This window comes from Chrysochloris asiatica, unplaced genomic scaffold (assembly GCF_000296735.1).
Source record: "Chrysochloris asiatica unplaced genomic scaffold, ChrAsi1.0 scaffold00097, whole genome shotgun sequence".
Taxonomy (NCBI): Eukaryota; Metazoa; Chordata; class Mammalia; order Afrosoricida; family Chrysochloridae; genus Chrysochloris; species Chrysochloris asiatica.
Window position 1 is genome coordinate 10,833,076 of NW_006408615.1, and position 20,643 is coordinate 10,853,718.

The 20,643-nt window shown below is 51.3% G+C and overlaps 1 protein-coding gene across 2 annotated transcripts; it reads right to left on the reverse strand.

Annotated features, from left to right (window-relative positions):
- Positions 1-397: 397 nt before the first annotated feature.
- On the reverse strand, positions 398-20,422 carry TEF (thyrotrophic embryonic factor). 2 transcript variants are annotated; one of them, XM_006866873.1, is made up of 4 exons: positions 10,148-10,333; positions 6,191-6,508; positions 1,851-2,071; positions 398-665 (listed from the first exon to the last, which is right to left on the reverse strand). In XM_006866873.1, the coding sequence occupies exons 1-4, from the start codon at positions 10,302-10,304 to the stop codon at positions 450-452; spliced, it is 912 nt and encodes a 303-aa protein (XP_006866935.1). In that variant the 5' UTR covers positions 10,305-10,333; the 3' UTR covers positions 398-449. The 2 variants fall into 2 exon arrangements, with proteins under 2 accessions (XP_006866935.1, XP_006866936.1); XM_006866874.1 differs by lacking the exon at positions 10,148-10,333 and adding an exon at positions 20,320-20,422 and having other exon boundaries at positions 450-665.
- Positions 20,423-20,643: the final 221 nt, after the last annotated feature.

Here is a 20,643-nt window from a genome sequence, read left to right on the forward strand (position 1 = left end):
GCCCCTCTCAGGAGTGGGACCCACATACCTCTCAAGCCTTTCTGGGGAGGGTGGGGTGACGCCTGCTACCTGAGAAGACATGAGGGCAGGTGACAAGACTCGTTCTATGGAAACAGCCCTGGCATTCCAGGCCAGAGGCCGAGGGAGCATCAGAGAGCCCATGCTGTGAAAGGAGAAATGGGGACTCCGGGGTTCTCCTTCTGGTTCAGCTGGGACATCCAAGCACAGAAACTGAGGCGGCATCACTGTCCACGCAGACTCTCACGCTCCCCGTCAGTGAGGAGGCCGGCCTTGGGGGAGGGCCCCACGTGCTGTGGCCGTGTTATAATGAAGCTTAGACATGACCGCTCCTGGAGAGTCTTAAGTCCCCACATGTGTGTGGGCTTCAGGGCGCCCCCAGGCAGAGGTCTGAAGTGCAGGCAGTGCCCTGCCTGGGTGGGGGACACGGGTTACAAGGGCCCGTACTTGGTCTCATACTTGGACACGATGGTCTTGCACTTGCCCACTTCCTTGCGTAGCTCCGCCACCTCCGTCCGCAGGGCTGTGTTCTCCTTCTCCAGGAAGGCTGCCCGGATGGTGATCTGGTTTTCCTTCAGGCGCCGTGCGTCCCTTGACCGTTTGGCTGCCACATTGTTCTTCTTGCGCCGCGTCCAGTACTTTTCATCCTGCAGGGAAGTGGCCTCTGTGGGTCTCCTGTCTTTCTCCAACCTGTCTCTTCTACTACTGCTCCGCCCCAGACTCCCCTCCTGATGGCTCTGCTGGGGCCCTGGGTGGGGCTGGGGAGCACTGAGGCACCTGGAGAGACAGTGCCTTCCCCTCTGGGAGGCAGGGTGGCAAAGCCAAGTCCCTGGTAGGGTACCCAGTGACAGGAAGGGGACTGCTTACTGGGAGCCCACACTGAACTATCCAGCAAGCAGCACCGTTTCTGCGTCACACAGACGTCTTGGCAGTGGTGACAGGCCTGTACATCTGGGCTCAGCCCACTGATGAGCTCCTTCACCTCTCAAGGTCTCAGAGGGATAACGACATCACACAAGGATAACAGCGGCAACTCCCTTATGGGAGTGTTTGCCACTCAAATGTTGTTAAGTGCCACGGAGTCAGTTCCGACTCATAGTGACCCTATACAGAATTTCTGAGGAGTGGCTGGTAGGTTTGAACAGACAACCTTGCAGCTAGCAATCCAGTGCTTATCCTACAGCGCCACACCATGACTCCCATTAGATGTCTTAGTATATCCAAACTGCTTAGAGCAGAGCCTGCCTACAGGAGGCACCATGTGAATGGTTGCCATCGTCATCATCACTATTAAAACCTCAGAAACATCCCAAGAGGCATGGCTAGGTCGTAGGTGGCAAAGTGGGGTTTGAACCCAAAGCCTGAACGAAAAGTCCTTCTTGTGCGTTTTTGATAGGAAAGGATGGGAAAAACTGTCAGCATCCCTCCCTGCCCCCAGGTCCTGACAGACCCATCAGCTTGCTCTTTGCTTGTAGTTCCCTGGGGATAGTCACACACAAACTCATACAAACTTATCATTTGTCCTTCAAAGTAAGGGCTTGTTCAGTCCTAGTTCCTGTGGCCCATGAGCTCTGCCCAGTGTCTGGACTAAAGCCAGAACAGCTGGCACAGGATCCCCCAGGTGAGGACAGTTCTCTGAAAAACTACAGGGAGTCACGTGGGGCCAACCACCACCAACTCCCTTCAGTTCTGCCAAACTGTGGCAGGAACTTGTGTTTTTAAAATGGTGTCTACATCGGGCAGGCTCCTCCAGACCAAACACACGTGAGGCAGGACAACCCTGGGCTCCAAGGCACACCTCGAATGTTCACTGAGCAAGGACACCAACTTACCTTCTGCTCATCGGGGACAAAGACCTTCTTGGCCTTTTTGATCATGGGCTGGGGTTTCAGGTCCTCCTCCGCAAATTTGTGCTTCCGTGGGTTGAAGAGTTCCCCACCTGGCACGCTGGAGAGGACCAGGTCAGCAGGGTCAGGGTTGAAGTTCACATCCACCTCCACACAGTTGGGGTCGATGGGACTGGGTGTCTCCCTGTCCTTTTCCAGGGAGGATTCTGAAAGACACAGAAGGCAGCTGGTCTGGAAGCAGCCCGCTGGATAGAGGAGACTGACTTAGCACACCAGATACCGGCCTGAGTCTCCGGGGCACATAAACCCCTGCCACGGGGGGAAGACAGACAACACTGGCTCCAGCCGCTGAGGTAGACTAATTCCACAGCCAAAAGAGGGACAATATTCTTCCCCTTAGGAACAGCATGCTCAAAAGGAAACAGAGGGCCTCAAAAAAGACAGGTTTGTTCAAGTGTTTTCCCCTCCATAGATGTTAAGCTAAACATGCAATCATTAAACCTCCTTAACTTCCTGTGGTCTCAAGTTCTCAAGTAATGAGAAACAGCTGAGTTTCTCTGAGTGGGTTCAGGACACACATGGAATGATGGCTACACTCCAAATTCTGAGTACCCAAGTCATACCAGGCATTGGACTCAGTGAGTCTCTGACAATTCAGATGGGGGTCAGGTACCAGCAGGTGAGCCCACATGGATGGTCAACAATGGAAGTAGAGTTTGAATTCTAATCTGAACTTCTGACCTCGCAGTTAGCAGCCCAACTGGTAACTCACTATGCTACCAGAGCTCCTTAGAACAAATCATGCAAGGCCTTTAATTCAGACAAAGCAGTCATTGTAATGAGATGATTTTGCCCTGTAGGGGACCACTGGCCAATCTGGGACTGGAAGGTTGCTCCGGGTATCTATTTGGCAGAGGCTGGGGATGCTACTCAATATTTTTAAATGTACCTGACAGTCCCTCCCTCCACTCCAACAAAAAATTACCCAGTCCCAATTGCTGGTAAGTGCACTGATTTACCCAAGATGGGAGGGAAGCCATCAGAGGGCCTAAGCAGAGGCAATGGCAGGATCAGCCTAGGGTTCTAATGGGTCCCCTGCACAGAAAGTCATTGTATCCTAGGAGGGGGTGATTACAAACACAACTGAGTGTCAGCGGAGTGAATGACCAGGAATCTATGTGGTGACTGCAGACATTGGGGCCTGCCAAACTTTATACGGGCAGCAACAGTCAACGTCGGCGACCACCATGGAGAAATGCTATACACAACACAGCCAATCAAATGTCAAGATGGGGCTGAGTTTCAGGGACAGGGTGGGAGGAGGACCCAGGAACAGATCACAAAAGAGGCTTGGGGGCAAGGGCCCCCACCAAGGGGACAGCTCTGTGGACAAACTCTCACAATGGATTCTAAGGCCTTCAAATGCCTCGGCTGGAAGAGGAAGGCGTCTGGGAGGCAGAGATGAACAGTCTAGGGGGTAATTCATCTGTGACATTCTCTGAAATGCCCAGTTACAACTACAGCTCACACACCCTGTTGGTGAGGGTATAAGCTGATACAACCACTTTGTCTACTGGTTTAAAGAACGGATAAATTGTGGGGACGTTAAAACAATGAAATACTACTCAGCAATGGAGATGAACAAACCATTCCAACACACAACACGGCTGATTCTCACAAACACAGAGTTGCATGAAAGGAGCCACACACAAAAGATACAATACTACTCATATCTTTTCTACAGAGGAACTGAAGAAAAGGAAGAAGAGAGTCTCACTTTCCTTTCCAGCATATGAACAATTCTTTAGTATAAGTATCACTTCCCATGTGTTGTGAATTTGCTCTGTGTCAAGAGTATTCAGTAAGTTGATTCTGTAAATGTACTTTGTTGATGTAAAGAGATTCTGGTGCCCACATCATTTATATTGTGTATAATAGCCCTAATAGCTTAGTGGGTTATGAGCTGGGCTGCTAAGCACAAGGTCAGCAGTTCGAATCTACCAGCCACTCCTCAGAAAAAAAGATGAGGCTTTCTGCTCCTGTAAAGGTATACCACCTCAGAAACCCTATACAAGGTTGCTATGAGTTGGAATCGACTCCAGGGCACACCACCACCACCACCATAAAGCTAGGAACCCTAGTGGAGCAACAGTGAAGTGATCAGCTGCTAACCCAGCAGCTCCGAGGGAGACCTGATGATGCGTTTCCATCTTCCCAACCTAGAAAACCCTATGGGGCAGTTCTACTGTCACTTGGGGTTGCTATGCGTCAAAATCGACCCGATGGCATCGAATAGCACTATAAAGGTAACTGGCAATGGAAATCAGAACAGTGGTTCTCCTGGGGCAGTAATAAATGAGTGACGTCACAAGGGGCTTCTGGTTTACCAATAGCGTTCTACTTTCTCAACTGGGTGTAGGCCTGATGGCACAGTGATTAAAGTGCTCAGGTGCCATCCACCAGCAGTTCTGAGAAAGCAAGCTGAGGTAGTCTGTTTCCGTAAAGGTGACCACTTTGGAAACCCAGAGGACAGTTCTCCTCTGTCCTCTAGAGCGGTTGTGAGTTGGAATTGAGCTCACAGAGCAGTCGGGGACGGTAGTTTAGTTTGAAGAATCACTGAATTGTATAAACCTTAGGAAACTTTTAAGAAAAATAATCAGAAGTGATACCACCTAGATGATCTAAGGGACAAAATGGGATGGGGGTCTTCTAAGGCAACTTGGCTAGCATGAAAATGAATTGCCATCAGATAGGCATTCTACCAGGGTCAGATGAAGCCTCCAGATCTAACTGCTGGCCTACAGGAAGAAAACAGGGCAAGGAACAAGTTAAATGGCACTGTAGGGATATACCCATATCAGCATGTAGGGAGTTCTGCAGGAAAGATGATGTGGTTCCTTCAACAAAGAAATTGCAAAGAAAAAGAAGAGGGGAGCCGGTAGATTACACAAGAGACTTAAGAGACATATCTACCTAATGCAATGTGAGCCCTACCTCAAATAAACAATAGCGTTTATGAGACAAATCCGAATGCTGAGAAGCTTGATTTCACATGTAAAGTTGGTACTTTTGTTCTTCTTTTTTTGCTTTGTTTTTTAAGGACCTTTAATTGTAGCTACGTATTGAAATATTTGGACTCCTGGTGTGGCACTGCAGGATCAGCACTGAACTATGAACCACAAGGTCAACAGTTCAAGCCAACTAGCTGCTCCTCGGAAACCCTATAAAGGGTCGCTATGAGTTGGAACCAACTTGACTGCACTTAAGAATAACAGCAATTGAAATACATATGGATGCAATGGTACAGCATCTAGAAGATGATGGAAAATAACCCGGTGGGAGAATGGAGGAGGTACAGAACACAAGACTGGTTATGAGTTCGGAATTACTGCCTCTGAGTTAAGGTGTCTTGGAAGTTCATTACCATACTTGGTTACTTTTTTATTGGCTTAAAAATCCATAATGAATTAAAAACAATAGTGCATGGGAATTCCTTAAGGAGTGGGTTCCCTGGCTTCCATACAGCTCCTGGGGTCTTTCCCAGGAGTCGTTAGCCTGTGTACCTCAAATCAAGCCCTCCATAAAGGGGTCAGGGGCCTCCCCCTTATTGGGCTTATGTCCAAGGGGCATGAAAACAAACAGCAAACAAACTGCCTGAAATAAAAGGACAGAAAAAGAATGAGTGGATGAAGGCAGGACCCTAAAGACGCTGCTGCTGGGGAGCAGGAATGCTACCATGCCATTCTTCATGCCATTGCCTACATGGAATCTGGCTGGGTTCAAGCGCTGCCTCGACAACCCACTGTGTGGTTGGGCAAGTTACTTTCCTTCTCTGTGCTTCAGATTCCTCCCTGTAAGATGGTAATAACAGTACCACTATCATAAGGTTCCTGTGAGGATTACGTGTTCATACCTGGTATAAAGTTAAATGCTAAGTAACTGTTAGCTACACTACCAATAAAAACAATAAGACTAGTAACAGACGATATGAATATCCTCTCCTGAGCATCCCGATCCTCTGTAGGCAAGAAGAGCACTGAGGAGAGATGGCTGGATGGCCACCTGACTGTCCTCTCTGCAGCCCACCAGCCAGCACAAGGCCTCTGCCTGATGTAGATGCTGCTCTATTCTGTATCTGCAGTCTCAGGGGCTGTGCAGAAGAGAGGGGAGCAGAAGGTTTGATGTTATTGGGTACAACAGGACCATCCTTTGAAGAAAGGGGACATTGCAGGGTGGGGTGGACACAAGCAGGCCTCAGGGAACACTGGACTGATTCCCTTGGCTAGGTGCTGGCAGGTGGCCCTGCCCAAAGGCCCATCACCAACCTGTGCTCGACACGGTTTCAGAGGGCTGAAAGACCGCAGTGGAGGAAGATGGTGAGAACGCAGTGGAGGAGCTGGCCGACTCCTTTCCTTCCAGCTCGGCCACAGGCAGCAGCAGGTTCTGGACCAGGTGGGTGGGGCTGGCAGGGATGCCATTCTCCAGCAGGAACTCATCCAGGTCCATGTACTCCAAGTGGAAAGACTCGCCATCGTACGGGATGGTCTTGTCCCAGATGGGCGGCATGAGGGAGGCAGAGACAGCCATGGTACTGGCCGCTGCCGCCTCGTCCTCCTCCAGCTTCTCCTTCCCCTTCTCCTTATCTGCAGACACAAAATCTGTGATGAGACACCACGCTGGCGGGGAACCGCAGGGGGCGTCCCCATCACTGCGTCCGGATTCCAGCCTCTATGCTCTGGGGCTGGACTGCAACTGCTGAGCCCCGAGGTTAATACAGAATCGGCTGTGGGATTAGCAGCTGCAAGAGAAAGGAGACAGGACAGGAATGGGAGTTTCTGGCCCTTCCCTTCCAGTCACGCCTCTTCACACAACTGGCCTAGAGATGGAATCCCAGCTCTGCCATGCGACCTTAGCCATGTGACTTAATGTCTCTGAGCTCAGTATTCTCTTCTGTAAATAAGGTTAGCGATCACATTGGGAAATGTCTTCCAGTGTGTATAGCACCTGGTAGAAATTCATTATTTCTTGAGGGCAAGAACTACTCTGATTCATTTCTGTTTCATTCAAGGGGCAACACAGAGCCAAACAGACACTAGGTGTGGTGACACTGTGTGGCTCCTGACTTACAACCTCCAAAGTTTCAAGTAATGATGAGCTGTACTCAAGACTGCTTTATTATTAAACTTTTTATTGTGAATTCAGTGAAGTTTTACAGAGCAGATCATCATACCTACATTAAAAAATCATATACCTTGTGTCGTTACAATAAGGTGGTGGTGGTCATGTGCCCTGGAGTTGGTTCTGACTCACAGAGACCCTGTATAGGGTTTTCTGAAGCTGTAAATCTTTATGAGAGTATAAAGCTTTATCTTTTTCCCTTGGAGCAACTGGTAGATTCAAACTGCTGACCTTGTGGTTAGCAGCCCAGCTTGTAATTCACTACACTACCAAGGTTCCTTCCAGTGAGAGCTGTCTGGTTTTTTGGTAAGTCTTGTTGCTAGCAACATGTACTACCCACAATTTTTCAGCATGCAGAATCTGTGGATATTATCATCCTCAGATATTCATTTGCAGATATTCAAAGACAAATGAAGACTGGAGTTAAAGAGATACTGAAAACAAAAGGCAATAATAATGCCAACCTAAAAAGAGGTATTTGCCTTCTGTGAGAACTTACAACTAACAGTCTTTAGGTTGGAATGAAACCATGCTGTGAGTCAGGGACTATTTGTATATTGCATAAGTGTGTAGTGGATTTACAAACAGACTTCCTTCTGGTTTATTAAGAGTACCTGGAGCTGTCTTTTCAGGACCTTTCCCCAAGCAACCACTTCAAGAGACTTCTGTCCCTGAATCAACAGGAAAGACTGAAGGCAGGTTTTCTGGGAGGGAGAAGCTGAAGGGAAAAGACTGTTCCCATTCAAAGCAAAACAAATCAATTTGTGGAGGCCAGATCTCAGTTAACTATCTCAAAAAGTTATGACTGTGGATATCCAGGAGAAGACAGTAAGAAGAAAAAGACAAGAGAGAAATGTGACAAGGTTAGAAGGAAATCAAAGTGACAGGGAGGCGAATCAAGGAAGTGGGAGATAAAATCATGACAAGTTCATAATGGGTTTTCCAAATTGAGGGCGACAACTTTGAACTCTGGATTCGAAAGTGAAAAGGAGCTATCAAAGATGATTACATTGGAAATAATCCAGTCACACATGGACTCCAAACCCACAGCATCCAAAACACAACCTGTTGGTCCAATAAAAATGGACACACCCAGCAAGTCAAGGAGCTGGAAGTTAAGACAAACAGCCCTTGGTCAGGGCTTCCATTACAAGTGAATCTGAATTCTTGCAACTCTTTTCTGCTCTAGGCTTTGGTTGAAAACTAGTTAGGTAGTAAAAACTGCCTAATCATGGTGGGCTGGGGAGGTCAGCTGACCTCCTGTGCTCCCCTAAAGCCTGGGCTCCACAGTCTGTTCAATAACAATGGTAAGCTACCTTGGGTGAGGGCACCTGTGTGGGGAGAAAACAGAAACAGCCATATTAAAGGAAAAACAACAATGAGGTCCAGGTTTTGCCTGACCAAAGCAAAGAGCAGGAGGAACCCTGGTGACACAGTGGTTAAGCACTTGGCTACTAACTGAAGGGTCGGCTGTTTGAACCCACCAGCAGCTTTGCAGGAAAAAGATGAGGTTGTGTGCTCTCCAGTTAGTAGTGATCCAGTATAGCGCCACACCAGCGCTCCTTGGAAACCTCTGGGAGCAGTTCTCTGTTCTACAGGGTCAATATGAGTAGGGATAGACTTGGCTCTACAGCAATAGGATTTTTAAGCAATTAATGCTATTTTAAGCTTTTAAGATGTAGTTTTAAGTTTTAAGGGGAAATAAAGGCCTACACCCATCACACAGGTCACTAGGATTAACACCAGTGGCTGGCTGCCAGTGTGACAGTGTAGAAAGACCCCCGGACTGAGAGTCATAAGGAATCACTGAGTGACCTCGGGGAAGCACCCTCATCTCTTTAAGCCTCAGCTTTCCTCATCTGGAAAGTGGAGACAGTGCCCTATGAGTCTGTTGGGGAAGATATGAACCAAAATTATGTCAAAGTGTTTTTTGTGCCTTCTGCAAACGCAAGGCAGAAATATGATCACAGATGGCTACTATCTTAACCAAACCCTGCCATATGTATATACCTGTCCTTGCAGCCTGCCTCAGCCCCACATTTAGAACAAAACATCTCCTTAAAAACAAACAATAGGGATTTGTGAAAGCAAGAGAGAAAGCCTGGCCTCACCTGATGTGCCAAAGCTATTTATAACCTAACAGTGACAGTGTAGGGACGAGCTCTGCACACACCCAGGAAAGGAAGAGAAATGGCTGTTTGAAAGAGACAATCCCCCAGTATGCACTGCTCAGAAGGCCTATCCCTTCCCAAACCCCAGAACTACACTTATGGTTCTTGGAAATTCAGAGGTCTCTGATTGAAAGTACACCTGCAACCCCACAATCGGTTCTATTCCTGCAGCTCATGTTCCCAGGCTCCAAACCACGGCCAAACCTGCTTTCTACATTCGTTCCCTGGGACCAGGTTCAGGCCTCAGTGGTCTCATCCAACCCAGCGGCCCTATATCTGCTTCAGCCAATTGGCCTCCAAAAGGTGCCCAAACCCTTCCTCCTAACACCCTTCCCCCACGTCACACTCAGCAGTGACCAGGAGACACATTTCCAAAAAATCTCCAGTGTCTAGCAGGTGGGGATCCTTGCACAGGGGTGAAGACGCCCCCCCCCCCCAACGGGGGCACTCATCCGTCCGTGTACAAGAATTAGTGCTTCTCTAACTTTCGTGGACTTTAGAATCATGGGGTGGGGGACTTTAAGACGCAAATAGATGCCTGTCCCAGGAGTCTCAGATTGGGGGGAGCGAGCAGCGGAGGGTGAGGCCCAGGAAGCAGCATTTTGAAAAACCATCCCCAGTGATTCGAATGCGGGCATCCCCATAGAAGGAACCCGGCCCAGCATCTTTAAGTGGCTGCTAAGAGGCCCATCGGCCTCGGTCCCCTTCCATGAATCCCCTCAGCGCAACCCCATCCCACCCTCCTCACCCTTTCCCGACCTTCTCTTCCCAAGTCTCTGTCCTTGTCCTCCAGGCCCGCGTCATCCCTGATCCCCAAGCCCCTCCGTCGGACCAATTCACCATGACCTCCGACCTCCCGGCCCCGCCTTCACACCGCCCCGCCCCGCCCCCAGGAGCCCCGCCCCCAGGGCTGCGCGGACAGCCCCCCCTCACCCAGGCGCGCCTCGCGCGGGGGGTTCTCCATCAGCTTCTTCAGGACCAGCGGGAAGGAGCCGGGTAGGCCCCTCTCCCCAGCTGCGCGCCCTGATCCCAGGCCCGGCCCCGCCTGCAACTCCACAGGCGGCTTCTTTCCGCCGCCCGCGTCGGACATCGTGCCCCGCGCTCCGCTCGCGCGCCGCGCCTGCCCCGCCCGCCCCCCGAGATGGGCCGGAGCCGTGCGACCCGCTGCAGCTGCCGACTCGGGCAGCTACTGCGCAGGCGCCCGGCTGCACACCCCCTCCACACACACACCTCCCTCCATCCCTACCCCGCCTGCGGACCGGCTCCGGCTCATTAACTATACATGAGGCTAGGCGAGCGTTCCCGGATCGCGGCTTCCGATTGGTCCACCCTAGAAGAAGGGCAGGCGTCGCTTCCCGGGCCGTGATTGGTTAGCCAATCGGGGAACGCGAGACACGTGCGGGGCCAGGTGAGGAGCGACGCCGGAGACCCCGCCCCCTCCGCTGTGTCACCTGATTGGCGCCTGCAGGGGTAGTTATCATAGGCCTTCTTCGGTGGCAGCTCCTTCCCCTCCACCAGTGGTTTCGCCTTCGCCTCCCTCTTCATAACCTCCGCCCTTCTCCTAGACAGCCGTAACCTCTCTCGTTGCTCTCTCATACCAATCGCGCTACCTTCGACGCGCCACTGGAGGGAGGTGGGGCTGGGAGCGGACAGACAGATAAGTCACCCAATCAGAGAGCCCGCTCGGGTTGCGCGGACGGCCCCCGCGGATCACGTGGAGCAGCACCCATAGTGGGCTGCGTGGGGCAAAGGAGGAGGAGGGGTGCGCGGGAGTAGCCAATGGTGGGCGGGGGCGGGGCCCGGCCGGTGCACGAGGCACAGCACGTGCGGGGCTGCGGCCGGGCGGGGAGAGGACGGGAGGGCAGGGGCGGGCCTTTCTGTTCCGGGGACTCTGCCCTGGGTCTCGGGACACGGACGCAAAGCTAAGCCTGCGCCCCTGTTCCCATGTGACCCAGGGGTTGGCTGAGGGCAGGACCGGCGACACGGCCCAGGCCGCGGAGACCTGGGCAGTGGGGACGGCGGGGCTGGCTGGGCAGACGCTGGTAGGCAGCGGTGTCAGGTTGCCTAGGGCTCCAGGGGCGGGCGTGGTGGCCAGATAAACGCGAGCATGGAAGCGCGTTCCTGGAGGCCCCTGGGTGGGGAAAACAGGCCTGCCCAGAGCTTGGGCCGGGTCACTCCTAGGCCGGCCCACTTAACCAACCTTGACCTTGGGAAAGCCCTTGTGTTTCACTAAAGCCCAGTTTCCTTATCCATCAAATTAAGGGGTTGAACTAGCTAGCTTCTTGCAGCTCAGCAAACCACTTTTTCAATAGGCCTACCCTTCCTTTTCCTAAAAACAAAAACAAAAAAACTCCTTTACACCAGGTCCGGATTACACATTTTGTGGGTAGGACCCCCATCTTCTCTTAAAATACAAACACTGCCTGTGATCAGCAGTTCAACAGCTTGCCCGCAGCCCCACCAGCCAATACATCTAAAAAGCACAATTGCAAACCTGCAACGAATGCTAAATTTTTGATGCTCTTACTGTAACTGATGGGGACACAGTCACTTCTTGGTGTCCCCATGGTCCCAAAGGCTGGGGCAGTGCCTCACTCCCAGTAAATGTGGTGGAAATACCACGTATACAGAAACTGGCGTAGAAATCATTAGTGGGAATTCTCTATGTGGCTAAGATGGTTTTAGAAGAATCTGACTAAGGTTTTTAGAAACAAATTTCAAAGGACATTCCAAGGAGTTTGAGAAAAACAAAATGTGCAGCTTTAAAAGAAAAAAAGCAAATTTGGTCATGGAGAGATTTGCCAGGTTGGAGTGAAATGTGGATTTTCCTGGCTGACGTGACCATTTTGAAGCAAACATTTTTCAAGGTGCAAGAGGATTTGTGAAAGTTGTAATATGTGGTATTGATTAAATACCTTCTTCTGAGAAGTAAAGGCTTCCATTCTTTTTAAAACAAGTTATCCAAAAGGGGTGATGCCTGCTGCAGCCACTACCTAGCAGCGAACCCAATGGGCAAGTGATGCTGGCAGGAAATGAGGAAGCAGGCTCGGACTTTAAGACTTAAAATTCCTGTACTGAGACTCCCCAGAGAGGGGGTTTTCCCTGGATAACCAAAGGGCAAATGGTGTGTCGCAAATACTGCAGGACCATTACAAACACGTTCTCGCTTGTGCTTAATTGCACGTTGTAGGCTTGCTACACTACTACCTGGGAACAGCCAACAGCACTATCTTGGAGGCTGGAGCCTTCCGTTGCTGTCGTCCTTCTGCACGTGATGGAAGGAGAGGTAGAAGCGCCTCACTCTCCCACTGTCCCTTGTTAGTAGAGCCAGAATAGGACTGCACCAGAGACCGCTGCCTTCTCTGGGGCTTTTGATACACTGTGACCCAGGCAATAGAAACATCCCACAGGATTTTCTGGGCTGTAATCGAGCTCTGGTATCGTAGTGGTTACGAATCGGGCTAAGAATCGCAAGGTCAGCAGTTCGAAACTACCAGCTGCTCCAAGGGAGAAAGATGAGACTTTCTACTCCTGAAAAGATTTACAGCCTCAGAAACCCTGTTCAGGATCGCTATGGGTCGGAACTGACTCGACGGCACTTAACAACAACAACAATCTTTAAAGATGACCAGGTCTCTCGACATGGATTCACTGTGGGGCTTTGAACTGCCAACCTTTTTGTTAGCAGCCAAGCATTTAACTGCAGCGCCACCACCTGGCCTGCTTCTCCCTTCTTTTGTGGTGGTGGTGGTAGTGGTGGTTGTGTGCCGTGGAGTCGGTCTCGACTCAGGCTGTAAATCTTTCTGCCTCGAGGCACCTGGTGGACTCAAACTGCTGACCTTGAAGTTAACAACCCAATATGCAACCCACTACACTACGGGGGCTCCTTTCTCCTTCTCTTGGTGGTTGTTAAGTGCCATCAAGTCAGTTCTGTCCTAGAGAGAGAGACCATGTATCGTTTCCAATGAGTGGCTGGTAGGTTTGAACTGCCAGCCTTGCAGTTAGCAGTCCAGTGCTTATCCCAGCACTGCCCTTCTCTTGGTGGAAGAATAAATGTACAAAGGAAGTAGCTAATTTCCACAATGCCTGTGAGTTCAACAAAGAAAGAAATGCCATGAAAAAGAACTGGCTGTTGTGTGGCTTAAGACGTTAAAGCTACGAAGCGGCAGGCACCTTCCTGTTCTGTAGTAATGTGCTGTCAGTGCACTGGTTTCGTGGGAGGCGTGGGTCTTGGGGCAGCAGCTGTGTGACCTTGGGTAAGTGAATTCTCCTGTCTGAGCCTCAATTCTTTTCCTCTTGGACTCAGAAATGTACCCATTTATCTCAGTCAATGGTTCTGAGGATTATTTGTGATAGCAATGCCAGTGCCCACCTAGAACAGGTAGAGCCCCATCCCCTTCCATCCAGGTATTGTGGGGTCGGGAATAGACTCACTGGTGGTGTGAAGACAAGGCTGTGGGCCTGAGGGTGGCTTCTGTAACCTAAGCTCTGGGAGAGAGGGGCTGTGGAATGCCCATTTTCCAGACTAGCTGTAAATTCTACTCTTTCATGTTCTAGAAACCTGCTGAGCAGCCCAGGTCACAAAGCTTAATTGAGCATGAGCAAACCAAGTGACTTTCATAATGCCATTCTGCCAATTCGGATGATTATTATTGAAACTGAAGTTCAGAGGCGCGAAAATTCCAGTCTTTGGCTGGATACCCCATAATAACCTCTTTGGCTATAAACACAGCATGTCAGAAGACAGCCCCACTCCGTCTCCTGACTCACAGAACAATGTGACCCGTGCTCTCTGAGTGTGAACAGGACAAGAAGGCTTCCACAGAGCTCCAACAAAGACGTGTTATCTGTGGCCGCTGCCAGCAGCAATGCACGAAGCACAGAGCTTTGTCCAGGCTAGTAGGTAACTCAGTAAATATTTGTTGGCTCGCTTTGGTTTCAGTGCTGGTAGGAGAACTAGTACAGCCCATTCAGAGCCAAGTCACATACATTTGGAGCATTATTAATGTTAACAGTCTTTGTGTTTGACTCCTAATTGAACCTGGAATTACAAACATGAGCCGTCCTCCTCATTGCAAGTCCCCCAGCACTAGCCTTGGCTGGCAGCTCCGCATACCTGTGGCTACATAGTTCAGGGCTCTGCGGTTTGCGTCCAGACTCAGTGTGTTCCAGAGGGAAGTACCTTCTGCCTGTCTCATCTCATCGGTACTCTCCCGAGTACTAGCTTCCTGTTGGACTGGGATGTTGTCTACGCCCAGGGCTCAGGTTACAGATGGAGAGCTGCCTGTGAATGCCATTTCCAGAGAGGAGGCCTCAACTCAGCCTCGGCTACCTCCCAGGGTTTCTCCAGGTAAGGAGGCTCAGGGGCAGGATATGGGCTCTGGAGATGGACCACATGGGTCTGCTGCTTCTACTTCCTGACTGTGATCTGGGGCAAGTTATTTAATGTCTCTGTGCCTAAGTGTCAGAAGTCAAGAAATTAATTCAGGCACAGTGCTGAGAATAGCAGCTGGTACATAGTAAGTGCTCAAGTAAACTCATTATTACTCCATCTTGGATGGTTCTGGGGCTCACCTACCACCTCCCCAGGAGGAGTGGAGGAAGGTCGGGAAATTTTCAAGGTCCTCCAGCCTCACTTCATCCTTCTCTTTCCCTCGAGTTTTGGCAGCCACAGTGACCTTTCTGTTTAGTTTTTATTTTCACGATGGGTTTTTATTCCTCAGACACATTGAATTTCACCTGCCCCAGGAAGGACCCTTTGCAGGTGCTGTTCCCTCAGCTTGGCTCCTCCTCAATGTCCAAGCATCAAAAGTTACCCCCTCAGAAGGGCTGGCCCTGGCCCTCCTCACTGTTTAGCATCTGTCTCTCTCTCATAGAACACAAGTGCCAGGTGATCAGTCAATGTCCAATGACATGGTGACTGAAGAGGACCCATCCTGTGACATGGTTTCAGATACTTCCTATTTGTAGGCAGGTCTCAGAACAGCAGAGCAATGCCCGGCACTTGGAGCTGTCACAATCAGCACTCATTCCTTTAGTGGCCGGCAGTTGCCTCAGAAACCAAGACCCACTGCCATCAACTTGATCCTGACTCTTTGTGACCCTACAGACCAAAGGAGAAGTGCTTCCTAGGGTGTCTGTGAGATTTTACGGATGCAGACAGCAGAGCGACTGGTGCATTCAAACTGTCAACCTTTCAGTTAGCAGGCCAATGCATAACCCAGTGCACCACCAGGGCTCCATTAAAATGCGAAGCCCTGGAAAGGGTACCCCGGAAGCTGTCTTGAATGTCTGGGACTTAAAGAGAGTTGACTTGCGTTTCTCTTGAGTGGTGGTGATGGGAGGTAGCCAATAAGGTTGCAGGCCCCTAAGGCAGGAAGGAAGGAAGGAGAGGCTGGAGACACATACTGGACCTGAGGGTGGCCCCTCTCTCCAAGAGCGGTCTTCATTTGCCCACCAGAGGAGTCAAGGAATTATAGGGAGGAGTAGGTCCCTGGGTGATGCAAATGATTAAGCACTGCATTACTAACTGAAAGGTTGGTGGTTCGAATTGACCCAGAGGTGCCTCAGAAGAGAGGTCTGGCAATCTAGTTCTGCAAGCTCACAGCCGTTAAAAACCCTATGGAGTGGACACTGACCTAGCCACTGGGGGCTAGAGCTGAGAGAAGCGGCCAACTGGGCTGAAGTGTGGGGAGGCGGGCGAGAACTCCCAAATTTGCCAATAGTACCCATTTGATGTAGCTTGGCTGGCTAACTGACCAGAACTGGACCGGATGAAGATAAAGAAATTTGATACAGAGAGCATGCATAAATTGCTGCAATTTGAAAAACTGGACCATTGTTTATGGATGCAATTGTTCAACATTCTAACCAAAGTGGAAGGACTCTTCATACCATGGATCAAGATTGTTTACTCAGTGCACTGGGTTGATAGGGACCGGCAACTTAGACATTGGCTATCAAAAATGGGGGGCTATAAAGGCACAGAGTGGCCGGCTTACAAGCTTTCACGAGTGTACTTAGTTTCAGAATGAGGTGGGTAAGGTAGAATCCCCACAGAATTGTTTCTTTCTTTTCCAGATGGATCTGGTAAAAAGGGCATGGGAGAGGATGCTGATAGGATTTTATGATTCAATTGTGAGTAATTGTTAGCAGGATTAATCGTGATTGCCACAAGTGTAATTGTAGATGTGTAACTAAAAGGGGGAAGTAGCTAATCTTCCATTTCAGGAACAGAGAACCCTAGGGCTATCAAGAAAGAAGAGCATGAGATTCTACCCAGAAAAGCGACGACAGCAGAGCTGGTGGCTGAGGCGATGGCATGGAGAGGCAGAGCAGCTGAGGACTCTAGGCCCATGGGCTGAGAAAGGCTGTGTGCCTGTGGGCAGGAGGCTCTCTTGCCCTTTGGACATTTAAATGAATATATTTTTTTTATCTTCCATGTGTACATCAAATATTTCTGCCTTGTTAATTTGGGAAAAATAAGATGTAGAAAGGAAGCCACAAGGTGGAAGCAGGTAACTCGTTACAGGGAGGGGAGAGTACTCATTGAGATGAAACAAAACATATGATGAGTTGAAATTAAAGCTGATGATCTTGTCTGTTTACCTTTACTCAATTCACAATAAAAAGTTGAATATATATATATATATATATACACATATACAGCAAAACCCAAAAAAACCTATAGAAACCTTTTTTACACTGACATCCACTCCATGGCCCTTGGCTTTTTTTTTGCTTTTTCTTTTAAATTAGCTCACATGCTCGGCACAGGGGAACTCCCCCACCATCCTTGCCCCTGAAGCAAACATCAAGCTTTCTCGGTTTTGCTCTGGACCCCCTGGGCTGCGGGTGGAGGCTACCACATGGACCATGCTGGGACAGCCCTGCTGGCCTGAATCCACCCTCTCTGCCCATTTTCCTCGGCCCAGGCCCATCCCTGGGAAGAGATCCAGCCCCTCCTCCCTATACCCCTGCCTCTCTGCTCATGAGTCCCTGGGACAGGCTGCCTGGGACACGGTCCTTACTCATGCCAGCTCTGCTGGGCCGAACCTTTTGGTACAAAACTGCTGGCAATGCCTGCCCTCGAGAGCCCCAGCACATATTTCCACAGAAACAGCCCTGTGTGTGTGTGTGTAGGTGGGCACACACACACATGTGCATGCACAGGTACAAGTTTTTTCCAGGAGGGGACTCACAGGCAGGAAGGTGGGGAGGTGGGGCTAGGGCTCAGGTTGCATATATGCAGTTTGCCAAAATTTTCACGAGGAACAACGATTTGATCTCAGCAGCAAGCGCGTAAGCAACTGTGCTTTGCCCCTTTCGCAGGTTGGAGAGGGAGAGGCACAGCGAGGCCCCGTTCCTCCTTGGCTCTCAGCATAAGCCCTGTGCTGCTTCCTGCAAAAGTGACTCTGGTTTAGGGGACCCTGCCTGCCCAGCCCAAGATGAAAAAGGTCTTATTCATCCTGGGAGTATGCTTTCATGGTACCTAGTCCCCTGAAAAGGGAGCCAAGCTAACAGAAAAGTCAGGGGCAGTCTCGGGACTCCACCCAGGCCCCATGGTGTACAGGGAGAGTGGGGTGTGAGGAGCTAGGAAGAAGAAAATGAGAGAAATCAAGAAGCTGGAGTGAGAGGTCTGAAACAGGAGTAGTTCTTGGCAGAGGATCCTGGGGACAAAGGGCTGGAGCAGAGGCCAGAGTAGCCCTCAGGGATCATGGCCCAGAGAGAGACACAGGGGAAACAGGCTCAGAGGCTGGGGTCCAGACCTACCACAGGTGAGGGACAGCCAGATGGCCATTGTAACCTGAAGCCAGGGGAGGCTTGGCCCGCTGAGTTGAGGAATGTCTACTTCTTCAGGGATGGGAAGAGGAAGAGGTTCTGTCAGGCTGAGGTGGGAGCTCAGGGCGAGTCTCTGAACTATGAGACAGGCTGCTGCGGAGGGTGAGGCCTGAGCATATCTAGAATTTCTCACTCTGCCTGGCTTGTCTAGGAAATTTCCCTCACACAGGAGATGAGCTGGACTGTGTACTTGACCTAAATGTGTACCGAGGCACAGTCATGGGGCTGCACAAAGGAGAGAGAGCACCGGTCCTCAGTCTCCTGGGAAGCAACCCGCCCCCGTCCCACAAAGGGACATCACACAAAGTTGCCAGAGCAAGGGTCCAAAGTAAGGATCCCCTAGCTTCCTGCGGGGTGAGACTGGCCACCTCTGGTCCCACAGCCAGAGTGGTAGCTAGTGGGGAAAGAATTGGGTTCAACAGACTCTTCCGAGTGCTCGCTTCCTGGCTGCTCCAGCCTAGCAAGTCTCCCATGCCAGGTGTGTGCCCTTTGCACCAAGATCAATTGCTTTTTAGGTAGATGTTTTTATTTGTATAAACCATCTGGAGAGCCTGGGAGCTTTGGAAACTGGTAGCTGCATGGGGGACAGTAATGAGTGGGGTCTTTTGGGGTGCACTGACATTTATGTTACGCTCCCTGTTGGCTGCAGGCATTAACAGCAACAGCAAAGTCACACACACAGGTGACTGGAGGTGGCCACGATGCTGGCCCATGCTGTTTCTATCTGCCCAGTAGCACCAGACCTGTAATCTTCAGCCAGTGCTGGGCCAAAACTCTGCCTGAGATTTTCAGTGTGGCCCGGGATGTACCCCTTGCAGTAAGCAAGAGGTCTTTCTGCCACTGAAGGGTTCTGCAGACCAGCAGGAGTGCCGTGGCCAGCAGCTGCCATCACTGTTCAAAGGCCTATGATCCTCACCCTGAGTCGTCCCTGGGAGCCTTTCCCTGCCCAACTGGGAACTAGCCCTGCTTCGCTGCGGGCCACCAGCTGTAATTTGTGCTTCCCCAGAAAAACTGGGATGGCCTGGGGGAATGCCAGGGTGGCGGGCTGTGCTACCACCTACCCTTGGTGCCCAGACAACAAAGGGAGCCCTCAGTCTCTGGCTTTTGAAGGTCCTCCAGTTCTACCCACCCATCTGGGCCTTTCAGAGATGCCACAAAAGCTGGGGTCTGTTTGTGTACGTGGCCTCACCTGGGGCACATCTGTCAGGTGAGTTGCAAAGAGTCCCCTGAGAGGGACTTCTGGTGGACACATTGGGGTCCTACGTGCTAACATGGGCTTAGGAGCACCTTCTAGAAGGCCCACTAGGGCCCCAGCATTGGAAACCATGGTACCTCGGACCCAGAGCTACATGAAAGTCCTCTGGGATGCTTCTCCAGTCCTGGGATGGGTCTTCCTCCCTCGGATACAGTCTGCTGTGATCACAGTCAACTGCCCCTCCTTTCCTGCCTGAGCCCACTGCCTGGGGCCAGAGGAGGACTGTGTTTGTCCTCAGGTTCCCAAGTCTAGGGGACAAGCCTGACAGGAAGTGTGGGGACAACCTGACTGCCTGGTGATGAATTCTATTGGGCGCCTGCTTAGCAGGATGAGGAGAAGTCGCCTGAGGGGACATTGGGCGGCAGAGGACAGCTGAGCAGTGAGGAGCTGGACAGAAGAGATTTAGAGGGATGTGTCAGTAAGAGCGCCTTGAGCAGGCAGGCCCTCAACTCTCCCTAAGCTGACCATTGCTTGGAGGCCCCCAGGCAGGATGGGAGGCACCTGGTGCTGGCCAAGACATTACCTGGTCCACACCCTACTCCCGCTCTCCTGTGCCTGCACGTGTTTGCTGGTGGTATCCTAGGAACTTGGGGTTCCAGCCTGGGACCTATTACATAACAGTTTCTTCACAGCTGTAGTTCAGCCCTGGTGAACAGAGACTCCTCTCCCAGGCGTGGGGCCCCAGCTGCCCACCCTCACTCTCTCCCTCTCCCCTGCGCACCCCAACATGCAGGGCAGGGAAGCTCATAAGTGACCAGTGTCCTTGAGATTCTACCAGCAGGCCCTCTTGTCTGTCCCTGGTCCATGTGCAAACAGCACCCTGACAGGTCCTGAGGCTGGTGGCCTCAGTGTGGCTTCTGAATTGCTGTGGCAGCCACGCTTCTCTGCACCCAGGAAAGGACCAAAAACAGGCCGTTGCTGGGGACCCTCCCTGACCTGGCCCAACACTGCGCCTGGGTTGCCTCCACGCCCTGGCACCAGCCAGTCAACGTGGTCACCCTGCTCCTACCTGCCCTCTTCTCTGGCCAGGGCAGAGAGTGCTCCAACAGGGACTTCAGGACCTCTGGCATGTCCATGGAAGGGGCCACTCCAATCCGGCTGCAGCTCGACATGTCCGAAGAAGGCACTTGCTTCCCAGGGGGTTTGGAAGCAGCGGGAAGGCAGTGGTTGGCGGGGACCTGCAGGCTTGGAGCAGGCAGGGTGGGAGCCCGAGGCAGCCAATGGGCAGCACAGCCCGGCGCTCCTGGCCACCCCCTGCTCGGCCGCCTGCCAGCCCTCCTGCAGCCGGAGCCAATCTTCCCTTCCCTCTGCCTGGAGGGCGGGCCAGCTACAG

What these genes read in the sequence shown, in the direction of transcription:
- TEF (XM_006866873.1), bottom strand. Translation starts at nt 10,304, where the DNA reads ATGTCCGACGCGGGCGGCGGAAAGAAGCCGCCTGTGGAGTTGCAGGCG. An exon ending in CCCGCGCGAGGCGCGCCTGG is followed by an intron (nt 6,509 to 10,147) that starts GTGAGGGGGGGC and finishes TTGTGTCTGCAG; the next exon opens with ATAAGGAGAAGGGGAAGGAG. An exon ending in TGAAACCGTGTCGAGCACAG is followed by an intron (nt 2,072 to 6,190) that starts GTTGGTGATGGG and finishes TGTGTCTTTCAG; the next exon opens with AATCCTCCCTGGAAAAGGAC.